At 42.1% G+C, this 27,668-nt stretch overlaps 1 protein-coding gene across 2 annotated transcripts in view; it reads left to right on the top strand.

The window, feature by feature from the left end:
- Positions 1-11,783: 11,783 nt before the first annotated feature.
- SGPL1 (sphingosine-1-phosphate lyase 1) overlaps positions 11,784-27,668 on the top strand; it is a 68,903-nt gene continuing 53,018 nt past the window's right edge. Inside the window, exons 1-2 of one of the 2 annotated variants that reach the window (XM_073240896.1) lie at positions 11,784-11,864; positions 12,625-12,685. In XM_073240896.1, coding sequence (XP_073096997.1) covers positions 12,659-12,685 — 27 coding nt within the window. In that variant the 5' untranslated portion in view covers positions 11,784-11,864; positions 12,625-12,658. Of the gene's footprint in view, positions 11,913-12,624; positions 12,686-27,668 lie in introns of both variants that reach the window. The other variant, XM_036998826.2, reaches the window with a different exon arrangement.

Here is a 27,668-nt window from a genome sequence, read left to right as displayed (position 1 = left end):
TAGATAAATGATAGCTTAGCTTTGATCTGCATTTCTTTAATCAGTGAGGTTGAGCATCTTTTCATATGCTTAGGTGCTGTTTGTATGTATTTCTTTTGATCTCTGTTCATATCCTTTGTCTATTTTTCTATGGTCTGTTAGTCTGTCTTATAAGATATATGGATTTATATAATAGAGAGATTATCCCTTTGTAATATCAGGTTTCAGATCCCTCTCCTGCTAAACTGCTACTCTTTTGAGGACTTACTTACTTTTGGAACTTTGACCAGATAGCTCATTTTGACCCTCTCCACTTTGTTGGGCTTCCTCTTATCCCCATGAAAGGTCCACAGAATAGAGGCCAGAAGAGCAGGCTCTAGAGATACTCAGGCTTGCCTTTCTCTAGTTATGTGACCTTAGGTAAGTTCTGACAACTTCTAGGCCTCAGTTTCCTCATCTATAAAATAAGGATAATAATTCTGTCAACACTATGAGGCTGTTTGATGCTTAAATAAAATAATGAATATACAATCAACAGTACAGTGCCTGGCTCATGGTAAAGGTTTGATGCATGGATTTTTTTTTATTGTTTACCAAAATTAAGCAAACATTTTGTGAATGGCAGCTGTATTATCCTAGTGCTATTCCCCTCAGTGTACAGGAGAAAAATCCTCTGCTCACATGTCCCTTGGCTCACCTGCTATGTCTTTTCTGCTTTGCGCATGGAGTTCTGGATTGCGGCCAATACCGTTGGTTGCTTTGATGAGAGTTGGCTGCTCTAAAAATTGAGTGTCTGCCAAGCTCTTGGGGTACACCTACCAAATGTGGCATTGCTTGTGCCCCTATTGTCCTGAAGTCTGTGGGACTATCCTTCTGATGATTTTTTTAGAGAAGAGGGTTCGAAAGAAAGGGGGTGGTTAAAGACCCCACATGGCTCACCCACCTGTCTCCTCTGGGATGATCAGAGTTATCTGGTTACCTGTCACTGGAGCAGGACTCACAGCTTTGAGGCTGGCAGGTATAGACTGGTCTAAGCCAGCACCTGGGAAGGTCACCCAACAGGAAGAGCAGGCATCAGAGAAGAGAGAAGAAGTCTGAGCTCTCCAGAAAGGTCTAAAGTCATGGAACCAAACAAGCTTCCTACATTTATCCATTTTCAACTTAAAAGTCTGTTCTCTGCTTCCTACCCCAAGGTCTCCCCTTACACTCTCTTTTAATACCTAGTAATTCTTATAATTGTGTGTCTGTCTCCTGCAAGCCTGTAACTTCCTAAAGGTCAGAGGCCATATCTGTTTTGTTCATCACCCAGCATAGGGCCTTGCTCTGTGTGTGGTTACATGGTTGTACTTGTTTTGTGCTAATTCATTGAGCTCCTGATGCAATGCCTGGTGTCCAGTAAATATTTGTTGAATGAATGAATGGATGAATCACAGATTCTAAGCAGTAATCCAGGCTATTCACTCACTTACATGCCTGAATTCTTGCTTCAAAAGACCAAGTGAATGCTAAAACTTGTCAATATAACAGATTTAGTGACAGGGAGCTCTCTACTGCCCAAGGCTGCCTGTTCATTTTCTGTGTAGTGTTGTTGGCTAGAAGGTTCTTAATACTGAGATAAAATACATCTCCTGGAGGCTTCCAGTCAGTATTCTGTTTTATCGTTATGGTCACATAAATCATGTCTAGGCCTCTTTGTAATGACAATCCTTGAGATATTTGAAGTTTGTTCTCACATCCACCTCTTCTCCAGGCTAATCACAAATCATTGATTAGACACATATTAGTTGAGTATCTGTAACATGGAATAGGCTAGAGAACACCAAGATGAAAACACATACCTGTCCTCAAGAGGTTGCCAGTCTTGTGAGGAGCCTGAGAAATGCAGATAGAATGTGATAAATGCCAGGGACAGTCAAGACACCAAAGAAGAGCCCAAGCCCACCCAGGAGTCTTGAGGAAGGCCCCACAGAGGAGTGGGCTATTGAATGTGCTCCAAGTAGACAAGGGAGGAGAAGATGTTACAAGGAGAGGGGAGAACATATACAACAGTCTGGGGATATAAGAGCCCATGGCACGGTTACAGGGACTCTAAGTAGTTCCACGTGGCTAGGGGACCACAAGTCCCAGGTTGTGCAAAAACAGTCCAGTTTATACTTGTTGCTGGAAACTTATTATTATATCCTCAGTTTCCCAGATTGGAAGATAAATTATATGGTCATTCTAACTATGCTTGGAGCATAAAGTTTGAGAGAGGTAAAAATGGGGGAGATGAAAGTGGAGAGAGGCAGGGGCTGATCATAAGGAGCTTTGTGGGCCAAGTTCAAAAAGAACATTCAGTTAACTGGGCTTTGCATGGTGTCTTCCTTTGAGGTCATCTCCTTCAAATATAATCTAATTCACAGTTAAATCAGTACATCTATTGATAGATGATTATTGCTGTGGGTCACCATTCATGAAAGATTTACCAGGTAGGTGCTTTCCCCATGGTTCAGGCAACGTCTGCTGACCCTTGTTCTTGCATGTCCTGTAACTGATTCTCTGCCACAAGACTTTGGCTTTGAGTTGTTTTTATGGTTGTCAGGTTGTGTCCTGAAGAAACATTGGGCAATCCCCTCAGGGCCTTCCATTCCCAACTAGAAACATTGTAAGGCTTCCCTGGAGGAGGATAGCTGGGGTCAGGAGTAGGCTTACCAGCTATAAACAACTTGCTTCAAAGGACTGGAATGATTCATGCATTGGAGACGCTTGTAAGAATATTAAAATGAAATGAGTTTAATTGGGTCTAACATGATGACATAACCAAAGAGTGTTGAGTTAGATGTTTGACTGGACAGCCAGGGGAAATAGTTTAAACATTTGCAATACTTGAAATACCTCGAAAGTAGATAGTAAGAGGGGATTGGAAATATATCTGAATGAGTGGTTTCCTTTGCAGTGCCCCCTGCAGCATCCGTCCCTAAGGGGCAATGGTTTGTACTCCAAAACTGAATGTTGCAGTCCCCTCAAGCAGATCCACAAGGACTAGCTTCAGGCTGCTTTTGCCCACCAGGCAGCCACTTGGCAGTGGACCCAGGGCTTCTGGACGCTCCTCCACCCCAACCATTGTTCCAGCTCTTGAATGCTCTGAAGGAGGCTACTGGAGAAGGTCATGTACCTTGCCTTTCCCTTTATTTTTTTTTGTCAACCAACTGAAGTGGTAAGAGCATCATCTCAATCTCTACCTTTATCTTCACATGGCATTCTCTCTGTGTGGGTATCTGTGTCCAAATTTCCCCTTTTTATAAAGACTCTAGTTATATTAGATTAGGGGTCCACCCTACTCCAGTATGACCTTGCCTTTCCGAGGATTCGTATCTTAAGCTTATGCCATTGTTCAACCTAGAACTGTCTTCATGCTTTGCCTAGGTGAACGCAAAAGCCTTGTAACTAGTCTGCCCATTTGTATATTCTCCCCAGCCATTCTCCATGCAGAGGGATAGTTTTAAATCACAAATGTGATATAGTCCTGTGGGTAAAACTGTAATATTTCCAGAATCTCTCACTTGGCCTTAGTACATCTCCATATCAATAGGAGTTTGCAAGGGGTGGAGAGAAGTAGTTCATCTCCATTTCGATAGGTAATTACAAGGGCAAGCTGGCATATCTGGACTGGAGAGGTTGGGTGGTGCCTCCTCTTCTGCAGCTGGGTCTAGAGAGACACCAGCAAGCAGAAGTAGGCTGCCTGTAAGAAATAAACGGGTTTCTCCCACTTTGTTTCTCCCTTTGACTGACTGCGGTTTCAAAGGTATTTTGCCCTGTGGGGATTCCCCCTGACTCCCTGAGTTACAAGTCCGCTACTTGATTAAAATGACCTCAAAAATTGCTTCTTGCTAGTCAGATAAAGATCAAAATTTCAAAATTCTGTGTCCTACAGGGCCCTGAGGTCAGACAGGAGGCTTACTATCTGTATCCAGCCTCTGTTGCCTGTCTTTAAAGAAACAATTGAATTGCAATGCTCTGTTTCTTGATATGGGTGGTGAACACCGATGTTCAAACTCTGAATATTCATCAAGCTCTACTATTAGATTTGGGAACTTGTCTGTACCTATGGTATATCGCAATTAAAAAACAAAACTTCAAAACAGTTAAGTTGCCCAAATCTGGCAATTCCTTTATTCCCCTTTATGAGTTTTCAGATCTTTTCACAATTACCACACAAATACAAATTTTTTTCTCTATCTTGGGGAACAAAAGGATGGGATTGAAAAGACAGGGGTGATTCAGCAAGTTACATCATGGTCACAAGATAAATTATGCAAATTGAAACAAGAAAATAACTTGTCCTACAACATTTTTGAGCTCTTTTTGTCCAGAAATTATGCTGACTTGCTGTTCCCCTTGGATGCTAAGAATAATGAGTGATCTGCATGTTGCATTTGCCTCCAGTACCCAGAGGAGGTCAGGCGGTATGACTGGGTATCAGCACTGTGCAGTATTTCTGTTCCTTCCTTTCTGAAGCAACAGTCTTCCCAACAGAGAGCTTGGTCAAGCAGGGAGCTGTGGGCAGCTTGCTGTTTTCAGAAAACGGGTATTCTGAAGAGCTTGGGCATGTAAAACAAGGAAGAGCTCTCCATGGACGGCTGAAATCATTGTTGGTGATATTTGAAGACTGCTTCTGTGTGGCTGTGACAAGCCTTTGACTGGGCTCTGTCCCTTGGCGTGTGAAAACTGTTCTGTTGTTTAACATAAACAACTGAAGTAGTCCTAGCAAAGAGAATGAGGAAAGTCCCTGATGCTGGCAGGCTCCCAGGACATCACAATTTAGCACTGAGAGATTTTACCAAAAAGTCTGAATTTCTGACTTCCTTTGGACAATTGAAATGTTGGGCCTACCCTACCCTTCTATTTAAAATTGCAGCACCCATGAGATCCTGCCCTGCACCCCACTGTTTCCTTTATTCAGCTTTGCTTTTTTCCATAGCCCTTGACATATCCTAACTTACCATATAGTTTACTTACTAAGTTTCTTTGTCTGTCTCCTCCCACTAGAATGTAAATTGCCCAAGGGAGAGGATCTTTGTTTCTTTTGATCATACTTGCGCCCCCTCTCCAGGATACTGCAACCTAACTTTTAATAGTTGAATGAATGAATGAATGGAGCCGACGCCTACATTCCCAAACGGTACCAATCACATTACCTGCTTGGGCTCCTGAAGTCATGTGCATTTGCATACCTGCCCTAAGCATCTGTTCCTACTAACATGCACAGCAGCCTTTCCCTCTCCTCCCTCTTCCTCTTGTCTCTCTGGCCACAGTGGCCTTCCTGTGCCCACCACTGGACCTTGGCATATACAGTCCTTCAGCCACGAGGCTCTTCCTGCCCCTTGCTGCCTGGTTAACTCCTGTTCATCTGACACTTTCAGCTCAGCTGTCCTTGATCCCTCTGCCTAAGTCAAGTCCCCTGAGCATGGGGAATAACTGGTCTTCCTTGGTTTTTAAAAAAACCTACTAGAGAAAATTTCTTTCATTTTTAAAGACATAACAGGTCTTTCCTCTGCTTGTGGAGGTGGACACCCTCTCCTCCTACTCTGACCCCTGAGCTTGGGATATAGTTGTTGCCCAGCTGTCCAAAGTCCAGCTCCTCTGAGGAAGTCAGCCCTGGAAACTGGTTCTGCAGGGAGGGCAAAGCAAAGAGCAACCATGGGCCAAGGTTCCTAATTATCCCCTTGGTGCTCTGTTTACACAGGATTTATATTACCCTGGGCCTCTTCACTGCATCCCATCTGTGTCAACACTGTGGGAGGTGGAAGGGAGGGGCCTGGCCCCCAGGGCATTCTGACCACACTGCTCATCCTCCTGTAGGACAGGATGGACACCCTCCCCAGCCAAATCACTGGGCAATTGAGGGCCCCTGCTAGGAACTGAGGACAGAGAGGTGGAGAGTCCAAACAGAGGCTTCTGAGATGTTTAATCTGAGTGGGCACAGAGAATTCTAGATTAGCAGAGTTGCAGAGCAACTTCCACTCTATATCCAATTTAGAGGTGAGGAAATTGAGATGCAGAGATGGTAAATGGTGCATTCAAACCCACAGATAGAATTTAACAGCTCTTATCTGGGGGCTGGGGGTGGTATTCAAAATACAGATATCTGGGCCTCACCCCTATTCACTAGGTCTTCAGGAAAGCCCCGACATATGAATTTTGAAAAGCTTCTTGGATATTCTGAGGTGTAGTGCTAGATGGGAAGGATGGGCCTGGATGATGCTTAAGACCCTTCTAACTTGACAGACACTCAGCTATGGATATTGATTGAAATGAGGTCTGTGCTAGAGTGCTTTCATGTTATCAGCCCACAATAGCAAGTCTCAGTGGGGCAGTTTGGTGCCTCGGTGGCATCCTGAAAATTTTAAGTTTGGATTGTCGCACGATGAGGGTAGTATCTCTGGCATTCAGTGATGGATGCTATATGTCTTTCAATGGAGACATTGCCAGGGTAGCCCCTCACAATGAAGTATTGTCTTGAGTCCCACACATTTTTTAACCATCTTGCCAGAACATTCATGTAGATGAAAATCCAGTTCATAGTTACATAAGCTACAAACACATGAGCTACAAAGTTTCAGTTTCATACGAGAAGTGGATTTCTTTAAAAACATGTTTTTATTACACATGCTGCCTGAAGTACAGCTACCATGTTGAAAGTTAAATGTAAGTTGTTCTTCATTTTCTTTGGAACTTATCAACTCTTAAGCCACAATTTTGGAAAAATCACATGACCCATGGCAATGCTGCACACCTAGTGAGTGAGTCACCAAGACAACCCCCCTCTACTGGTCTGCATTTGTAGCTTTCTTACTCACAAATGATTGTATGCAGTTATAGAAAGATTCTAATTTAGCCCTTATTTCAAAATGCCAAATATATGGGAAAAACTGACAACAATATTCATTAAATACAGTCTTCTCTTAAATGCATATTCCATGGCAAATGCATTGTAAGTTCTGCCTCTTCCAACTTCACGTACGATTTTGTTATCATGGCTTTTACTCTTACGATTAGGACATTGTTAGTTTGTAAAAGAATTATATATGGAAGTAGGTAACCCTTTGTTTATAACAAATGTATTTTATAACTCCTATGAACAAGGTCTAGGGTCTGGTTGGTTTGGGACTTACTGATCTGCATGCAACCAGACATGCACGGAAACAGTAGATCTGTAGCTCTTGGACAAGCCTTGAAAAGGCTGACATTGTTGATGGGGCAAGGTGCATGTTGGAAAGATGAGATCCTGATGCGGATTGAGGCCTGACCTAGAGTATCAGGGAGAGATGGCTGGGCGTGGCTTAGCCAGTCACAGAAGCCAGGTTGGAATCTCACTTCACCTTACCATGGGGGGGTTAGCTGATAGTTCTGAGTACGTACGGTGAGTCCAGCTCTGTGTTGGATAGGTGTATTCATCCCCTGCAATTGCCTCCACAGTCCCATGGTAGATGCTCTTAACCCTTGTTTTACAGCAGAGGCTCAGATCATAAAACCCAGGCTCAGATAGTAAAACCAATTTGCCTAAGGCAACAGAGGGATCTCTGGGATCTTCAAAGCCATTCTGCCCTCGCAGGCCCCCTGCTGGTCTCCTTCTGCCCAAGGATGTTTGCATTTCTTTGGTTTTTGATAAACACCCTTCCTGGTTTGAAGCTTTGTTAGGAGTGATTGTGCAGCTGGATGCAACGGGGGCTTCCTCAGGAAAAGGGGGCATCCTTGGGAAATAGCTCTTATTTCTCAGGGCATGGCCACTCTGACTTGGCTGAATTGGTCCTTGGGACATGTACCTTAGGGACCCACTGTGCCTTGTTGTTCATTCCAGAGTGGCAATCTCAGGGCACATGCTCCCTGCCCCAGGTGCTCCAATGTCTGGCTACCCCTTTGTCCTCCTCCTCCTGGTGGCCAGTTCTGTTGGCTTCCTGCCCCTCTGGGGCATTTTAGCTTCTGTGAGTGGAGGGCCTACAGGGGACTTCTGTGGGCCATGCCTTCCCAGGAGGAGTTCAGAAACTGCAAATTCCCCAACATCTGCCCACAGCCCTGTCCTGAGGTGAGCTTCCACAAAAGGTCCCCAGTTGGGTGGGGCATGTTAGGGACAGGAAGGGAGACATGGTGGCATGCTCCTGCCTTCTAGAGTGGGAAGTATGAGTTTACAGATGCCACTCACTTGGTCCTGGATAGCTGCCACTTTAAGCAGAATCAGATTTGCTGTTGTGGATTGTTTTAAAAGAAGCCAGATGGGGGGAAAAAAGTCTAGACCATCTTTCTCCACACTGCCCCCTGCCTTCTCAAGCTCTCTGTCATGAGCAGGAATTTCAGTCCCTCTCCGGTTCCCCACAGGCATTTCCAATCCTTCCCAATTTTTTGCTATCCTGAATTGCCCAACAAAAGCAACTTCTCAAACTTTATTGCGCATATATGATTCAGATTTAGTAATTCTGGAGCAGGACTCCAAGAACTTGCATTTCTAACAAGCTCCCAGGTGAGGCCAGTGCTGCTCAGTGGGAAAGCACACATAGAGCATGGAAGGCCCCGGGCAACCCCATGACTGCCTCCTGCTAGCCAGCTAGGCCCATAGTTGAAGAACTTAAGAAGCCACTCCCATGGGAGTGTCCAGGGAGAGGGGAAGGCATGTATCCCCTCCTTAGCCAACACTTCTTGCTTTTTCATATCCCTCTTCTCTTGGAACTATAATTCTTTTATTTATATCCTCTTTGCTCTCTTCTCTCTTGCTTTCTTTCAAGTGCCCACCAATATAGCTAGGACGTTAAACTAATAGTCAGTGAAGAATTTGTTCTATATTGGTACATTGTGATTCCCCTGTGAAGGCTGAAGTTTTCTTCCATAGTCCTCATGCAGCCTTTATCTCTGGCTGCTCTCCACTTGATGCTGTCTTGTATCCCTGGTGATACTTCATGCATATACTATGGGGTTGGGCTAGAAAATAGCTGAAGGCCCCTCTAGTTCTAACGTTCCTTGATTCCGATGAATCAACAAGCATATTGTAGGTCCTGTACAAAATGTGAAGCTTTAACTTCCCACCCAGACTCCACTCCATCCTTCTGTGTTATCTTTTGGGTGGTCATTTGCCTTCTCTGGGTTGTTGTACTCCTGTTTACAAGTTGGGAGATGATGGGTGTCACCTGATTTAAGCAAATTAGAACATAAATAGGGCCTTGGATATAAAGGTGGCCAGCATAGTTCTTGGCAGAGTAAGTATCTTAGCTTGGGCTGCTGTAACAACATACCATAGACTCTTGTGGCTTAAACAATATACATTTATTTTATCACAGTTCTGCAGGAAATTCAAGATCAAGGCACAGATTTGGTTTTTGGTGAGGGTTCTCCTCCTGGCTTGCAAAGGGCTACCTTTGTGCTCATATGCCGTCTCTTTGTGCATGCCTGGAGAGTGATCCCTCTGGTCTCCCTTCCTTTCGTAAGGACACTAATCTTATTATGGGGGTTTCACCCTCTTTTCCTCGTCTAAACCTAATTACTTTCCAGAGGCCCCCCAATCACATTCAGTCCTAAGGATTTATTAATATGGTTTAATTGGTTTGTTCATCTGGGAAGAATGAACAGATTGCCTACCGTGTCTGTGAGGAGCAGTGAAGATGCACAGCAGAGGTGTGGGGAGGAATCAGACGTGGACCCTGCCCTCCAGTTAGCTGACACAGAAATTCTAGATTAAAGGATAAGGAGGCAGCAGCTAAGGAGACTAAGGAGAGTGGATCCTAGGATCTAAAGAAGAAATAAAGCAGAGGGGGAGGGTGGAAAGCTGGGGGGGACATGCCTAGAATCTTCAAGTGACTCTTGATGAGTAGGCATTGGCAGAAAGCCCCAGGATATTTTCTGACCATTCAACACTGAGAATACACGTCTTCTGAGGAAGAGCAGCAAGAAGAGTAAGGGTATGGGATATCAGTGCCTGATGTAGGGGCTCTGTATGGTAGAAATGTCTGGGACTTCTGATGGGGCGGGGACGAGGGTGAGGAGGCCCAGAGATAGCCTGCTTTGACTCTTTCAGGGTCTTCGCCATTCTGTTTAGGAAATTGGTAAGTGCTGAGGGGGAGTGCAGAGGACAGCAGCTATGATAACAAGGAATTTCATCCTAAGAGTGCTTGATGAGGATAATGATTGTAGTGACACCCTAAATTAATATCGTGACAGCATTTTGCAAGGGGATGGAGTTGAGTACCCTCATTCGTGTCATTTTTGTTAAGAGTTCAAGATTCCATCTTGAAATTAAAAAAAAATCTTGGAATACTGTACGCAGATCACTGATTACTTACATATAACTAGACTGCCTTCTGCTTCTGCAGTTATTAGTGTCGTGGTGATGCCAGGGTTCTTGTTTGCGGAGCCGAAGGATGAGCTTCACAAACAGTCAGGGTAGGAGAGCAAGGTACAGGCTTTTATTTAGAGATAAAGTGAAAGGACAGAGCTCCCGGCTGACGCCAGGAGGGGACAAGAGAGTCCATAGTGGTGCGTTGTCTAGGGGGTTTTATAGGCAGTTGAAGATTTTTCGAGAACATGAAAAAACTTAGGGGTGGGGACTTGTTAAGTGGTCCCTGAATATTAAAAATTAACTTAACTGTAAGGAATTTCTTGCCTTGATTTCTCTCTGGGACACCGACACCTTGGTCTGGGAGCATATCAAAAGGCTGCCTGCCCAGCCCCCAAGCGGGGCTGAGGTATTGTCTACTTGCTAAAGAATCCTGCCTCTTGAACTTCCTGGGTGTTAAAATGCAGTCTTATCTTTAAGATGGAATTCTGCCTGCCTTTAACCAGGCCGTCTATAGCTGGGTCTGCATGCTACGTTAGTTGCTCAGTTTGCAAAATCACCTTATCAGATCTGAAGGAGGAAAGGCAGCACATAGGCCTGGGCCTTTTAGCATGCTAAAGTGAATCTTACACATGGTTACAAATGATTAGCATAATAAAACATGTGCTACTCTTCTTTATCTGGGGAACACTAACTGATTTCACTGAAGAATGGTTCTAGAGCTCAATGTTTAACATAAAGTTTTAGCAGGGGGGGTTTCCTTGCATGTAGTTACATTGCTCTGACTACATATATCCCGCCTGCCCCCTCCGGAGGCTCTCACTCTACTCTAATTACATCCATGGTCCCTGTCTCAATGACAACATAGGCAAGTCATAAAGATCGTATCTGAGACTTAGTTTTCTCATTTGGAAATGAAGGGTGATTTTTGTGGTGCTGATGAGCATTTTCACTTGAATGTTAGATGATTCCCAACAACACTCAGGAAAATCAAGTCAAATGGGTGGTAGCATTTTTGCCCAACACCAGTGGTCTCTGTTCTCCAATTTTGTAGGGGACAGGGGTTAGATGGGGATGGTACTCCAGTAAGTTTTCATGTCGCTTTTGTTGAAGCATCACTGACCTCGATGTAAGTCTCCAGGAAAGACACAAGGGGCAAAATCTCTTAGTCACCCATTAAAATCACAAAGGTTTCTCTAGGGATCCATCTTGAGTCGTTGTTTTGTATGAGTCTGTACAGAGCTATAGGCTCACCCAGGGGCTCCAAGTGACCAATGTGCCCGGTTAAGTTGGTATTTAAAAAGAAAGCCTGAAGAAGACGATGACCCACTGGGGTCAGAGGGTACTAGTCTTAAGAAGGCCGCGCACGCGCTGTGGGCCTGGAGGGGAGGCGGGTCTCGCGCGCGGGTCGGGGCGTGTGCGCGCCTGGCGGCGGGGCCGCGCACGTGGAGGCGGGGAGTCGGCCCCGCGCCGCGGGAGCTATTTCCGGGCGGGGAGGGGCGGGGTGGGGCGGGGTTGCCGGCGGCCAGTGGCTTCCAATCTCGGCCGCGGTAGGAACCTGATCTCTGCCGTCTGCAGTCGCGCGGTGTGTGTCCGAGGGAAGGAGTGAGGAAGCTGGTTCCTGGCTGAGGAGGTGGGGGAGGAAGGAGGGTCGGGCCTGGGTCGGCAGGTTTGGGTTGGGTAGAGGAAGAAGGGCAGGGAGGGCCTGAGGGGCTAGCGGATACGGGGCGGGCTCGGGTGCGGGCTGAGAATGGGGCATCGGCCACCCCAGGTGAGGGAGCGGAAGGGCCGCGAGTAGGCGGGGCAGGACGCCAGGGCCGAGAGGGAGCGGAATCTGAAACTGCACTCGCATGGCGGGGGAGTGGACTTGGGGCCGGCAGGATCGCTGATCCTTCAGAAGAGAGGAAGAGGCCCTGGGAGGAAGGGAAGAAGTCGAGAGCCAGGCCAGCCTGGTCCTAAAGGGAGTGCAGCGGAGGCAGGACCCGGGATGGAATGCCTTGAGCGCCCCATTTTCTGCCCGCCGCGTCCGCTCGAATGGGCTGGGCTTCGGGGACCCAGGCCCCGGTCGAGGGCGGGCTGGGCGTGTTCCTTAGTATCGACTTCGGCTGGACAGCTTTGTGGGAAGCTTGGTCTGGATTCGTTTGTTCGGATGTGGGGCGGATGCCTAGGGCCAGCAGGATTCTGATTGGCTGGTTTGGGTGATGGGGGTGGAGTGTGGTAGCTCGGAGTGAAATCTGAGCCCTCAAAGGAAAGAGAACCATTTCTTGATTTCTGTGGTGGATGTAGGTGGGCGAACGTGAAGGCGTAAAGCCTTAAAAGTAAACAAACCCGGTTCCTTTTTGCAGAGGGAAGCACTGAAAGGACGGCTGGGAGAGGAAGATGCCCGGTACGGATCTTCTGACGTTGGTGAGTCTCCCAAACTTCTCCCTGATGTAAGGCACTTGGTCCTTAAGTTTTATTTTTAGTCCGAAGGTTCTGAGTGTGTAGTTTTCACCATTGATGCTTGCTTTTGATAGCTGAGCATTTCTGCTACCGTTTCTTTTGGATTTAGTGATTATGAAGGGATAAATGGCTGAGTTAAACATATGAATATATTTATTTCGTACATATGAAAAATGTTCTTCGAAATTTGCAGTTGATTTTAATCTTTCCCTTCCCATACTACCAGAGCACTTTTAAAACTTAAACTGTGTCTGGGTCTGCTGTATATTAATTTTTAAGTGTGTGTCTCCCAGACTAAGAGATGATTCCTTCGAAGGCAGATCTTACCGTCTTACTTGTCTAGAAGAGGAATAAACACCTGTCATGGTCCTCTGTATATTCTGAGTGCTTAACAGATGATTGTTGAATTAGTTGGAATTTAAGTTTTCTTGCTGGGTGTTTGCCTGCTTTGGTAGAGGCTGTTTTTTTTCCTCTTGATACCCTTTTTGCTTTTGTTTCACGGAGCAGGGTGAACACATTGCCAAATGAGGGTTTATAAAATGACGTTTTATTCTTGGAACATTTATGAGTCTATAGAGGCCTTTTAGTGTGAGAATTTCGGGGAGCCCATGGCTTTTCAGAAAAAGTACATTTAGTTTTTTATGAGTTAGTTTGAGTGTGAGGTTTCTGTGCAAAAACACCGATTGAAAAACAGTTCCTTTCCCTTTATCTCACTAACCAAATCTGCCAGTGGGAAATTGGCAAAAACTACGAGTGAGGGTTTTTTTTATACTGGTGTTTACTTTTTATAGTGGCAGAACCTTTTAAGATCTGCTGGAGGGATAAAAAGGGAAACTATGTTTTGATTAGTTCTGGTTGGAGTGAGTGAGCGGATGATTTTAGAGACATAGATAAATAATTGATTTATCCATAGTTCTTGATGAAGAGTTTGCCTAAAATAGTTTTCTTGCCTCAAACTTCGTGGTTATCAGTAGATAATAGACTTAATTAATTTTAAATTTTATTACATGAGCATTAGAAAAGTTGGAAACTGTAAGCAAAAGGAAGCAACCTGCAATAATTCCTCTGTTCAGAGGTAACTATTGTTAGATCCTTGGAGGGTTAGTGAAGAATGATTTGTAACAATTGGCAATTTCTGCTTTTCCTCTTGTAGATCAGTATGTGTATGGTAAATAAAGATGCCTCTATGTAACCAGGATACACTTAGATGCCTGGAGATGTGCTTATTACTTCTTGGGCCTATGGTCTTAGCAGGGAGTACTTTTATTCAAATGCTAACTTCGGAGTCAGTTTTGTTTTGAGGTATTTTTCTAGCTGTCACCACTACCTTTCACTTCCTCATTTGATAATCTAGAATATTTAGGGGAGTTTCTTTGCTTGTTAGTGTAAGGAATTAATTCACAGGAATAATGACGGAGCTTCAAGAATCATCAGTGTGACATGCTGTACATGTTGCTCGAGGTGCTTTCTCTGGGAGAGTTGTCACTCTTTCCTTGACTGTACTGTGCTATTTGAGACTAAACGGTAAAGAACCAGTGACCAAGGCTGGGTTTTCAGTTGGGGCATGATCTGAGTTCCCTAGCTAATTTGTGTGATGTGTGAGACATGTTCTTGGCCCTCTAGCTGGAAACAGAGGACCCCAATTAAAAAATAACTTCAATGCAGGGCAGCATATCATGGAATCTTAGAAGTCATATGATGCCACTTCTTATCTGTGTTGCGCACAGATCCTTTTTAGAATGTCTCTGTTAAGTGGATATCCAGTTCTCCATCTTTTCTGCTGGGGGAATAATAAGGTTTTTACTTTTTATAGTAAAAACTAGGACACAGTACAAGGTGGATTCAAGAATAATAATACAAGCCTGAGAGCCAACATTTATTGAACATGTATTACATGTTAGGTGCAAAACTCTTTGAAAAATATGTGGCATCCTTCTTTTATAGGTGAAAACTAGACTTGGAAAGGGTGCTTCATCAGTCAAGTGGGGGAGCCACATTTAAACACAGTTGGTCTGACTTGAGATCCCTTCTTACCTGCTTTGCGATGCCTCTGGACCATATTCAGCATAAGGGACAGAGTTTGCTGAACTTTGTGACTGATAGAGGGTTTGTGTAGAGCAGAAAGGGTAGGTGAGCTTCTCCTTCTCTGGGCACTTTGGAAGTGTGTGGCTGTTGTGGGTGGGGGGTATTTTTGTTTTCTGCTATAGTCTTATCTGAAAATACATGCTTTATTATACAAGTCTTATTTTCCCTTACATTGCTGTTAGGGTATTATATTGAAATTTAAAAAGTTGTGACTGGGTATAATGTTAGAACTCTTTAATTTAATTTCAGAATAATAAAGGGGCATTATAAGATATTTGTTATGGAAAGAGGGCAGTGGGTCTGATGGGGTTGAAAACCACTTGTGAGGGCAGTGTGCTCTGGTAATAAAACTTGACAATGATCAGGAGTCTGCATATGACAAACCTTGTATTCCCGGCGGAGGAGCTTGGACTATCAGCCCTCAGTGCTTTCCTGCCCGTACTTTTGCCCTCATCTGAGTGATTAGGGTGGTTTGCCTACCTTTCTGCTTGCTCATGTGTGACATGTCATGGACTGTAATACTTTACAGTTGTGCTTCTGGATAAAATGAGTGAGTGTGTATTCTTGTGAGAATTGTGATGCTTTCAGAGGGAATTTGAGTCAAAATATTTTAGCAATCTTTGGCCACTTGAGCAACCATTCTTTTCATCCATATTCTCCTTCCGAGTCCTAGCGGGTGGTATGACTTTGCAAGTTGCCAAATACTTGTAGCTTTTAAGAAAAATGTACTTTAAAACCAGGTCTCCTCCTTAGGTGGTTTTGCTCTTTCTCCATAGAAGTGGTAGGTTAGGGTTACCATATATGCCATGGTAGTGCTTGGTGGGGTGTGAGTGATAATTGTTTATCTAGGGCCGAGGTTCTCAACCTGGGTGATTTAGTCCCAGGGACATTTGCCAGTGACTGGAGACAGACATTTTTGGTTGTCATATACTTGAGGAGTGCTAGAGGTCAGGGATGCAAGTAAATGGCCTATTAGTCACACAGTCCCCAACAGCTAAGAATTATCTGGCAGAAAAGGTCAGCAGTGACCAAGTTGAGAAACCCTGGTCTAGGGTTCCTTACATAGACAATGGGATCAGTTAACATGGGATCTTGCATTCGTATGGGTGGGGGTTGAGTCTTTTCTTAGGGTGCGATCGGTCTGTTATAGTGTTACTTGGGGTTATATTGCCCATGGATCCAGCCCTGCTGCTTTAGATTAATAATATATATTGGAGAGTTTAGCATTTTCTTCAGCAAAATTTACTTTTTCTTAAGTGTAATTCTTATGAAATGCTTTCCTTGTGCTGTTTCTGTCTGTAGATAACACTCTTTTCTTGATTTGGAAATAGTAAGCCTGTCTCAGTTTTTTCAGGTTCAAAAATTCGTATCTTTCCAGATCTTAACAGCTTTGTCTCTGACCCTTGAATCTTTTTCAGGGATGTTTCCTTCTGAGTCTCAAATGGGATTTAAGCAATTAACTGAAAGATGGACACTAAAAGCTCATTTTTGTTTGAATCTGGTGTCTTATTTGTAGGATTATCTAGAAAAAAGGGAAAATTCGTTAGGACCAGTGGGGTCTTTAAAATTTTGTTGACATTTTGAGTGACCATAGTAGGATGAGCATTGTATTTGACATTGTTCCAATCTTATAAATAAAACAAAACTATAATGACAAGTATGATAATTTCTGCAATTTTTGATTAAAGGAAAGGGAAATTATAAATAGATAACCCCCAAATCTTAGTATTGGTCTTGGCTTTGTAGTCACTGTATCAGGAATATTTAGTAACATTACCTTTTTAATTGGACTTTGCCCAATCTAATATTACTTACAGTTTGTACACATTGGTAGCAGAATTGGGAATCAGCCTGGGATTAAAAATTTTCCACAGGGAATTAATTTGTAGTGAATCAGTCCATTTATGGAAACATACAGAATGCAATTACTGAGAGAGAAGCCATGCTATGGGGAGGTAGGAGCCATTTGGAAAGATAGAATAGTGCAGGCTAAAAGTAGCATGTTGACTGTATTAGTTATCTCCTGGCACACTCCAACAGTGTGATTGAGGAGATGCAGGGATTATTACAAAACTGAGCAGGGTGAAGATGACCAACAGAGGTTGGTGGAACACCTTAGAACTAAGGGCCTTTATCATTCTTAGGCATGAAGGGGCAAGAGAGGGAGTAGTTTCTGGGACCTTGAGAGAACTTAGCTGAAGGAGGTAAGAATGTAAGAACGAAGCCACTGCTAACCAGTGGCCTAGTAGGAAAGGAATCAAGGGGAATAAATACCTCAAACTCTTTCTTTTCCTACCCCCTCCTTCTAGAGCCTCTCATTTGTCAAACGCAACTAGAAACCAGGGGATAAGGGAGCCCAAGTGATTTAATTCATAGAGGGCAACCCTGTGAGGCACATAGCAGGGTTGGAGAAGGTTGGGAGGAGGCCTGGAGGAGAAAGGGAAGACACCCAGCATGCAGAAGTCAAGGTAAAGTTGGTTTTGAAATGCACCAGTGAGAACATAAGTGTTTGAGCAGAGTCTTGAAGAACAGATAGGACATGGAATGTTATAGAAAAGGGATGCTCTCACTGATAACAGAAGGAGAGATTTCAGAGGCAAAGTGTTGCCAGGGGTTTGGCAAGCCCTGAGCTGCTTTGTTCCAGTGGTAGACTCAGAATCTCAATTGCCCGATGGGTTTTTAGAAATCTATAGTCCTTTGCTGTGCAGGAATCCCTTCCACAGTGCCCTGCCAGGAGTGGGTGCAGAATACTTTCACAGGGAGTTCTTTCCATTGTTGGACAGCCTTAACTGTTAGTAAGTTTTTCACTTATCCAAATCACTGAATGTATCAGGATTAGGTTTGGCTGTATATAACAGGAAAATCTAAAGTAATAGAGATTTTTGAAAGGTAGAAATAGACTTCTCTAAAGTAGGAGAAATCTAGAGTAGATCCTGGCTGATACAGCCATTCCTAGGTCTTTGACAAGGTCCTACTGCACAAAGTGCATCCCCTCTTGGTCCAGGATAGCTTCTTTGAGCTTGACCTACCAGGTTCATGTTTCATTTAGCCAGGAGAGGAAAGGGAAGGAGAAGGGCTTGTTTTCCTCTTTAATTAAAAATGTGTGCATGTGAAATTTACTATACATACAGAAGGATGTATAAAGCACATACCTACATTTCAAAGAATATTAAGAGAAAATAATCATGTCTTTACTACCCTAAGAAACAGAACATTTACCCCACCTCTGTGTGCCCCACCAAATTACATCTCCTTCCCTCCTTTCTAGGAATAACTATGATCCTGATTTTTAGAATAATTATGCCCTTGCTGTTTAAAAAAAAAAAATTGTGTTACCACCTAATATGCATCCCTAGATTCAGTTTTATTTGTTTTTTAACTTGATATAAATAGATTTACAGGCATACCTTGTGTATTGTGCTTCACTTTATTGCACTTTTCAGGTACTGTGTTTTTTAGAAACTGAAGATTTGTGGCAACCCTGAGTTGAGCAAGTCTACTGGCGCCATTTTTCCAGCAGTGTTTGCTCACTTCTTGTCTCTTTCTCACATTTCAGTAATTCTTGCAATATTTCAAACCTTTTCACTATTAAGTACAGTTGTTATGGTGATCTGTGATTGTAGTGGTTTGGGGTGCCACAAACCATACTCATATAAGACAGCAATGTTATGTGTGTGCTGACTGCTACACTGACCAGCCAGCCATTCTGCCAACTCTTTCCCTCTCCACGGGTCTCCCTATTCCTGGAGACACAACAGCATTGAAATTGAGCCAAATAACAACCCTGCAATGGCTTTTAAATGTTCACATGAAAGGAAGAGTTGTGCATCTCTCAGTTTAAATCAAAAGCTACTCATGATTCAACTTAGTGAGGAAGGCAGGTCCAAAGCCGAGACAGGCCAGAAGCTGGGCCTCTTGTGCCAGACAGCTAGCCATGCTGTGAATGTGAAGGACAAGTTTCTGAAGAAAATTAAAAGTGCTACTCCAGTGAATACACAGATGATAAGAAAGCAGAAACAGCCTTATTGATAATACGGAGAAAGTTTGAGTGGTCTGGATAGAAGATCAAATCAGCCATAACATCCCTTTAAATAAATAAGAGCCTAATCCAGAGCAAGGCCCTAATAACTCTCTACAAAAGCTGAGAGAGGTGAGGAAATTGCAGAAGAGACATATGAAGCTAAGAGAAGTTTGATTCTTGGGGTTTAAGGAAAGAAGTTGTTTCCACACCCTTCTGAAGAGGGTTCACCATTCTGAATATCATTGACAAAAATACATGATTCATGGGAAGAGGATAGCATTTGGAAAAAGTTGATTTCAGTCCTCATGGGTGACTTTGAGGGGTTCAAGACTTCAGTGGGGAAGTAACTGCAGTTGTGGTAGAAATAGCAAGAGAACTGAAATTAGAAGTGAGGCCTGAAGATGCGACTGAACTGGAGCAATCTCATGATAAGGCTTGAGTGGGTGAGGGGTTGCTTCTTATGGATGTGCAAATCTAATAGAGAAGCAAAGCAAGTCGTTTACTGAGATGGAATTTACTCCTAGTGAAGATGCTGTGAAGTTTTGAAGTGACAACAAAGGATTTAGAATATTACATAAACTTTGTTGATAAGGCAGCAGCAGGGTTTGCAAGGACCGAATTCCAATTTTGAAAAAGTTCTGAGTAAAATATCATCAAACAGCATCACATGCAACAGAGAACTTATTTGTTAAAGGAAGAGTCTATTGGTGCAGCAAACATTGTTGTATTATTTTAAGAAATTGGCATGGCCACCCCAACCTTGGGCAGTCACCATCAGTGATGCAGAGCAGTCCTCCTATCCCATTCTTTTGGCACACTTACTCCATGAAGTGAATAAATCACTTTTGGATTTAAAAACAGAAGAGTTTCTTTTTTGAGGTGTAACTTGTACAGCAAAAGACATAAATCTTAATTGTATAGGGCAATAAATATTTCCATATATATATACTATACTCACAGCCCAGATAAATATCTGAAAAATGCCAGCATCCCAGCAATCTCCTCCTATCCTTCCCAGTTGCTACTCACCAAAGGTTATTTTCGCTGTAGATTAGTTTTGCTAATTTTTGAACTTGCTGTAAATGGAAACATACAGTACCTTTTCAGTTGTGGATGTCTTTCTTTGCTCAACATCTTGTGAGATTCAGCCGTGCTCTTACATAGCAATACTTTTAATAATTACTGCCTTGTAGCTTTACAATGTATAAAAGACCAGTTTATTTGTTTTATAGTTGATGAGCCATGTATGTTTCTAGTTTTTGGCTATTATGAACCCATTGCTCCATTCTAGGGCATGTCTTTTGGTAAACATAAACAGACTTGCTGGGTCATAAGTATACTGCCAAATGGGTTTCTAAAGTGGTTGTGCCAATTAGGATTTTCTTAATATATAATTTAGGGAATTAGCTTTGGGCAACAAATCTTACATTTCTGTTAACTGCACACTAGACATTGGAAAGAGCTTTGAGAACTCTTTCCTGAAGTAGTTATGCACTTTTAAAATGTAAAATACCTTTCCTTTTCTGTCATTTCCCCAGAGAATAAAAGCCCACCACCTTCTTTATGTAGTGAAACTACTGATAAATGTTTTATGGAAATAGCGTTGTTGGTTCTTTGAGCATTAAAAGTGCACTGTTAACGACAGAGTTTAGATCTGTAAAACACCATGTGTAGCAGGCTAAAATAAATCCTCAGGAATTTTTTGGAATCTACGTTGTGCTTGGTACTGGGGAGACCTTTTCTGGAGGCTTTTTCTGAAGGCATTTAATTTCACTCCTTTGAAATGCATTTTGGCAGATGGGTGTAAAAAAGAGTACATTAATCTTGTCTTGAGTTCCAGTCTTAATGGTGCTGAGTCTTGGAGACAATTGAGTCAAATAGCAGAAAATTCTGTTTTCAAACTCTAATAAGGAATACTAGGACAAGAATTCCATGGTACTAGACCTCTTCCTTGTGAGGTCTGTTGCAGCCAGGGTTGAAGAAAGCCTAGGATTATATTACCCAGCCCTTTTTTATATGAAACTTATTATTTCAGATGCTTTCCCAAGAGTCATGGCTATCGCAGTCAACAGTGATCTATCTTGCTGACTGAAATCAGGTTTATGATCTGTAAAAATAAATAACTGATTTAATCCTGTTTTGCAGGTAGATAAGGGGGCATGTGCAACCTTCTGATTGAATTAGATTATTGAAGGCTAGGCTAAGAGTTGACTTAACATTTGACTTACAGAACTGAGAAGCAGCTTATTAACATGTATTTTATTACTATCATCTGTAAGAAACACAACGTAGGCATGGGAATCTTAAAGCTCTCCCTTTGTGACTGTGTCTGGGACCTTACAAAGGTAAACTGATGCACCTAAGACAGCAGTTTCCATGCTGCTGACTGATAAGGAAAGGAAAATGTTTATCATCAGAGGATTCAGATTTATCAAACATTTAGTAAGTGTTTCTTATCTGCAGTCATTTTCTTATTACCTTGCTTCATTTAATATGCACAACAATCATGTAAGTGAGTGGTGCTGTCTTCTTGGGAACTTTTTGTTGCGTTATAACAATGGCAGATGAGCAAAATCCAGTTGCATAGAGGTTCAGCAATGTGCCAGAGGCCACACGCTGCCAAGTGAGAGCTAAATGTATAGTAGAAGCCTTTTAATGATCAGTCCAGACTTTGCAGAACACTGCAATTGCTTGTAGCACGCTTATTACGTGACTCATAAAAAGGGTCCATAGGAGTAGTGATGAGGTGTCAGTTCAGGACAGTACTCTGAGTGAAGGGCCCCCACCAGTAAGATGGCAAACTTCCGGCTTCTCTTCGGGGTCCTCGGTTCCCGCCGGCGCCACCTGAAGCCCAATCACCTCTCGCTCCCCTCCCAATCCCAGCACCTAGCCAACAGCCACCAGCCCCGTAGAAGTGACACCTCAATCAATTCATACCCCTTCCTATATAACCCAGCACCTTTCCCTAGTAAAGCAGAACTCTCCGGTGAATTGCTGCTGTGTGTCGCTCCTTTCCTTTCACTGAGGTGGTGTCCTTTTCAGATATCCTGGGTAGTGCCTGGAGTACGTGGTCATGAATTGCCAAAGGAAAAGTGTTTTTATAAAGTTCCATCAGTTTTGTAGTTAGTAATTCTCTTTTTAGATGCTTAAAAAATAGTTTTAGACAATAATGACCCTTTTGTCTTGTTTATACATAATTGTTCTATAGATTTCTAAGTTATTTTTAGATACTTAGGATTGCTTTCATCTTGAGTCCAAAGCTTTACTTTCTTTTTCTTGAACTGCAAAGTTTTGGCTTTCTTTGGCCCACATGGAAACATTATTCAGGATGATCTTTTTTTTTTTTCTTCTTTTCTTTAAAGAAAGCCTGTGAATCCAAAGAATCTTAGGTGGTTGGTCTTAACTGAGAGAACATTTGGTAAACAAAAAGTGGTGACTTGTTCAAAATGCTTTTCTTTCCTTCAAAGTATACAGTTCCATGGTTTTCTGTATATTCACGGAGTTGTGCAGCCATCACCACAATCAACTTTAGAACATTTTCAGAAGAAATCCCATACTCATTAGCAGTTACTTCCTATGTCCTGCAGGTCCTCTAGCCCTAGCAACCACCAGACTACTTCTTTTCTGTAGGTTTCCTTACTCAGAACTATTCATATAAATGGAATCATAGAATGTGTGGCCTTTTATGATTGGCCTTTTTTCACTTAGCGTCATGTTTGCAAGGTTCATCCATGTTGTATAATGCATCAGAATTCCATCCCTTTTTATTGTAGTCATACGGCTTTTCCTGGAGAATTTTAAGTAATGTATATATCCATTAGTGTTTCTGTTTTGTTCTCACCTACAGGGAACATAGGGGACTTGGGTTTACTTTACATATAACAGGATAGTTTGTCATTTTAAGATTACTTCTATGATTTCATTTTATAGAAGGGATTTTAACCTGGGGACTATGGACTTCAGTGACAGGCCTTGAGGATGTCCTGACCCTTCTGTAATTATTTGCAAGATTTTACCAAGCATTTTTTGGTGGGGGAGTTTAGGGACTGAGAAGATTTAGTTTTTGTTGAAAGGTAATTTTCAAAAAAAAAGATAAAATCATGACAGTGCACAAATATAAAATGATGAACACACATTAAAGATTTTATTTTACCTATAATGGGGAAACCAGGCAGAGGTTATAACCAGTTCAGAGGAGACATCCAAAGAACAGACACATTTTAGATTAGGAATTATTAAAATGAATATGCAAAAGAAGTCAAAACTGGGTTTTTTCCAGTAGTGGAGAGGGAAGTCATTTGAACCTTTGTGGACACAGCAGATTTTGCATGTTTATAGATTAAGATTAGTTTGCATTGCTATCAGTTACCTACCGATTCTAGAGCTGTAATAGCTTCCATATAATCAGAACCAGATAACCCAGGGGTATATCCTAGACAGTGCATAATTTTCCATTGGAAGCACACATTTTCTCGTATGCTTTCAACAGGTTACCGGAAAGTCTGAAACACTTCCATTTTTTTTTTCAGATTTAGTCTTACTTCAGTTTTAAAAAAGTAACTCCTTTTCTGATTAGATTTTGAAGGCAGACCGACCTCCCAAACGGAGTTTATATCAGCTGAGGGTCAGTCAGAGAGCCAAGGATAGGTCTCTGGTTTATTCTTTTGAATAGGATTACATGCTGCAAAGTTCCAGAGAAGTAGACTTTGCAGCTTATTTAGGTTAACACTCCTCGCAAATATTCAGTATTTCTCATCTCTAATAGCAGCCTAAGTATTGAAGAGGGGGTTTCAGTAAGTAGTTATAATTTGGAAGTCCAAGTGTCTTCACTCAGTGACAAAGGTAGATAATCCTACTAGTAAAATAAGTATTGGAAGGGAGAAGCCCAGATGACTTCTCCAAATGTGGTAGGCTCAGAGACTACCCCAAGACTTCTCCTTTTATGTATGAAGAATATGGGATTATTCCCACTAGGCCTTGCTTATTATGCAACAAGTTCTCATTTCTGGTCTTCAGAGGATAATTTCTTTTGTACTCTGAAAGGTAACTTCTGTGCATATGCACAGTTATTTAGCCACTTACTGTAAGATAGTTCACAGCAAATTTGGCAGCATTACGTGTTCATAGTACTTTTGCATAGTACTTTCCCCTCACATCTTAAATAATTGCCTTACGCTGAGAATGTATTTACCAACAAAACCCATAATTGCTCTTACATTGACATCCCTCAGCTTATTCCTCTGCTTATATAACTTGCAGTCTTCTCTACTAGTTTAAGATCCCTAAAGTGCCTTTCTTGATGTATTTTAGAAGAGAGGTGTTCAGAATTGTTAGTTGACAGAATCAGCATCTGTCTTTAGTTGATGCCTTGTCCTGACCACAAGTAAACATAACGAAAAATTTAAACGGCCATTTGGCAATGTTTAGGGGTATCAGCTTTCATGAGCTCAGAAACTTTGATTTTCCATGAGCAGGCTCCTAATGCTTCAGAACATTGCATGTCTGTCTCCTTTCTGAGGCCAACATTGTATCTCAGTGGTGATAGGTGCTTTGCTTAAATCCTCTAGTGCTCAGTGTAGAGCAATTCGATTTTGTACTTGTGAAATAGAACTGAGCATGTGTATTTGCTTTTGAGGCATGACTGGAAGGGAAAATGTGGACCATTAAACTTCCTGAGATGAAGTTCTCAGATACTGAATCTCTTGACCCACATAGTGGAGTTTTGGGGGAAGTTACATGGTTCACTTTTTACCGCCGAAGAAATGATGATTCAGTCTCTTCAAACATTTCTGTATCACAGTCGGCTGGAATGGCTGTTTGGTTTTGTTGCTCAATTCTTACTTTAATAACGCCAGGGAGTTTTCCCTTTGGGCTTGTGATCTGTTTTTGCTGATCGACTTATGTGCCTTTTGAGATCCTAAAGACAACAGTGTTTCCTTACCTGTTTACTTTTCACTTTGAAGTTCTGCAGAATGTGTTATGAAAGAGAATCAGATTCACTTAGTTTTGTTTTTGTATGTGTGTTTTTAAGGCAAAGGTAGAGAAAGAATAACATTAACTCTGTAGATCTCTTTTGTTTTTAACTTTTTTCTTAACCTGAATTTTAGTCTTTAGGGTACTATTTTTTTTTTTTTTGAGAGGGCATCTCTCATATTTATTGATGAAATGGTTGTTAACAACAATAAAATTCTGTATAGGGGAGTCAATGCTCAATGCACAATCATTAATCCACCCCCAGCCTAATTCTCATCAGTCTCCAGTCTTCTGAAGGATAACGAACAAGTTCTTAAATGGTGAACAAATTCTTACATAGTGAATAAGTTCTTACATGGTGAACAGTACAAGGGCAGTCATCACAGAAACTTTCGATTTTGATCACTCATTATGAACTATAAACAATCAGGTCAAATATGAATATTCGTTTGATTTTTATACTTGATTTATATGTGAATCCCACATTTCTCCCTTTATTATTATTATTATTATTATTATTTTAAATAAAATGCTGAAGTGGTAGGTAGATGCAAGATAAAGGTAGAAAATATATTTTAGTGTTGTAAGAGAGCAAATATAGATGATCAGGTGTGTGCCTGTAGACTATGTATTAATCCAAGCTAGACAAGGGCAATAAAACATCCACGGATGCAGAAGATTTCTCTCAAAACAGAGGGGGTGAGGTTCTAAGCCTCACCTCTGTTGATCCCCAATTTCTCACCTGATGGCCCCCTTGCGACTGTGCCTGTCTTAGGTTGTTCCTCCCTTGAGGAATCTTACGCATCTCTGGCTAACCAGTCATCTTCCAGGGCCGTACAGGGAAATGTAAAGTTGGTAAGTGAAGAGAGAAGCCATATTGTTTGAAAAGGTTAGCTTTTTACTTCTTTGCAGATTTATGCCCTGTGGCTTCTATGCCCAGCATTTGTCTTCAGGTATCTTTACCACTTGGAGGAATTATGATACTCGGTGAATTCGATATGAGGCACGAATTCTATTTAAGGGTTGTAATTAGGAAGGAAGAAGAAAAGCTATAGATGTAGCATATGGAAGAAAACACGGGAAGATGGATTATTTCTTTGACATATCTTCTTGTAGAGTAACTTCAGCATGTATAGGTTTTAAACTACTAATTAAATTGTGCACACACATTAACATAATAGGAATACAGTTACATAACCAACGCAGATGTATAATTACCAGCCATCTCTAGTGAAGCCAAGAAAACCAGTCAGGCACCCTAGGCATTTGTGAAAATTTGTCTATGATATGATGGATATTGTCCAACTGTACCTGAACAGTCTGAGAGAAATCAGACAAATTAAAGCAGCCCATTTCTGGGATCTGTTCACATCCCATATATTCTTTTAACCGTAGATAGTCTATAGTCATAAGATTTTGGAGTGCTACAACTTGCACTTCTCCTAATTCTTGGTTGAGTTCCAACAGTATAGATCCAGTCAAATTTGTTGTTTTACTGTATGCACAGGCCAGCTTAGATATCTCTTTCTTCATTCCAATGGCAAGTCCAGGAACTGGTGGGATGAATGCAGCTACAACTGCAGCATTGCCTGGATCTTTGTTGAGGTTTTTTGATGATCATCTTCTGGTATGACTCTTCCAGAGAGTGCTGATGTTGGAAATTCTTCTTCATATCGTATCTTAGTTCATTTTCTGGGTAGCCAAATTAGGCTTTGATCCTCTGTATAAACACAAACAGACCCTTTGCCCACACTTTGATATGCCCTTTATACCATTGTGTAGAGCTCATTGGAGGTCACCACACAGGAACTGCTTTTTTTTTTTTTTAAGAGAAAGCAATATTATCAGAAAAAGTGTACCTCCATAGCTGATCATCTGACACCCTTTAAGTGATCAAAATTAAGGATATTTAAAGCATGCATTAATCGTTGATTTACAGTTAGTTTTATCCTATCAAGGCGTAATCCCCCTTCTCTTTCTTTCTTTTTTTTTGTTATCTTTACTCTACACTTACATGACGAATATTATGTTTACTAGGCTCTCCCCTATACCAGGTCCCCCCTATAAACTGCTTTACAGTCACTGTCCATCAGCATAGCAAAATGTTGTAGAATCACTACTTGTCTTCTCTGTCTTGTACAGCCCTCCCCTTTCTCCCCACCCCATGCATGCTAATCTTAATACCCCTCTTCTTCTTCCCCCCACTTATCCCTCCCTACCCACCCATCCTCCCCAGTCCCTTTCCCTTTGGTACCTGTTAGTCCATTCTTGGGTTCTGTGATTCCACTGCTGTTTTGTTCCTTCAGTTTTTCCTTTGTTCTTGTACTCCACAGATGAATGAAATCATTTGGTATTTCTCTTTCTCCGCTTGGCTTATTTCACTGAACATAATACCCTCTGGGTCCATCCATGTTGCTGCAAATGGTAGGATTTGCCCTCTTCTTATGGCTGAGAAGTACTCCATTGTGTATATGTACCGCATCTTCTTTATCCATTCATCTACCGATGAACATTTAGGTTGCTTCCAATTCTTGGCTATTGTAAATAGTGTTGTGATAAACATAGGGGTGCATCTGTTTTTCTCAAACTTGATTGCTGCGTTCTTAGGGTAAATTCCTAGGAGTGGAATTCCTGGGTCAAATGGTAAGTGTGTTTTGAGCATTTTGATGAACCTCTATACTGCTTTCCACAATGGTTGAACTAATTTACATTCCCACCAGCAGTGTAGGAGGGTTCCCCTTTCTCCACAGCCTCGCCAACATTTGTTGTTGTTTGTCTTTTGGATGGCAGCTATCCTTACTGGTGTGAGGTGATACCTCATTGTAGTTTTAATTTGCATTTCTCTGATAATTAGTGATGTGGAACATC

Source organism: Manis javanica, chromosome 7, assembly GCF_040802235.1.
Source record: "Manis javanica isolate MJ-LG chromosome 7, MJ_LKY, whole genome shotgun sequence".
NCBI lineage: Eukaryota > Metazoa > Chordata > Mammalia > Pholidota > Manidae > Manis > Manis javanica.
The sequence above is the reverse complement of the archived record's forward strand: the minus strand, read 5'-3'. Positions and strand labels throughout refer to the sequence as shown.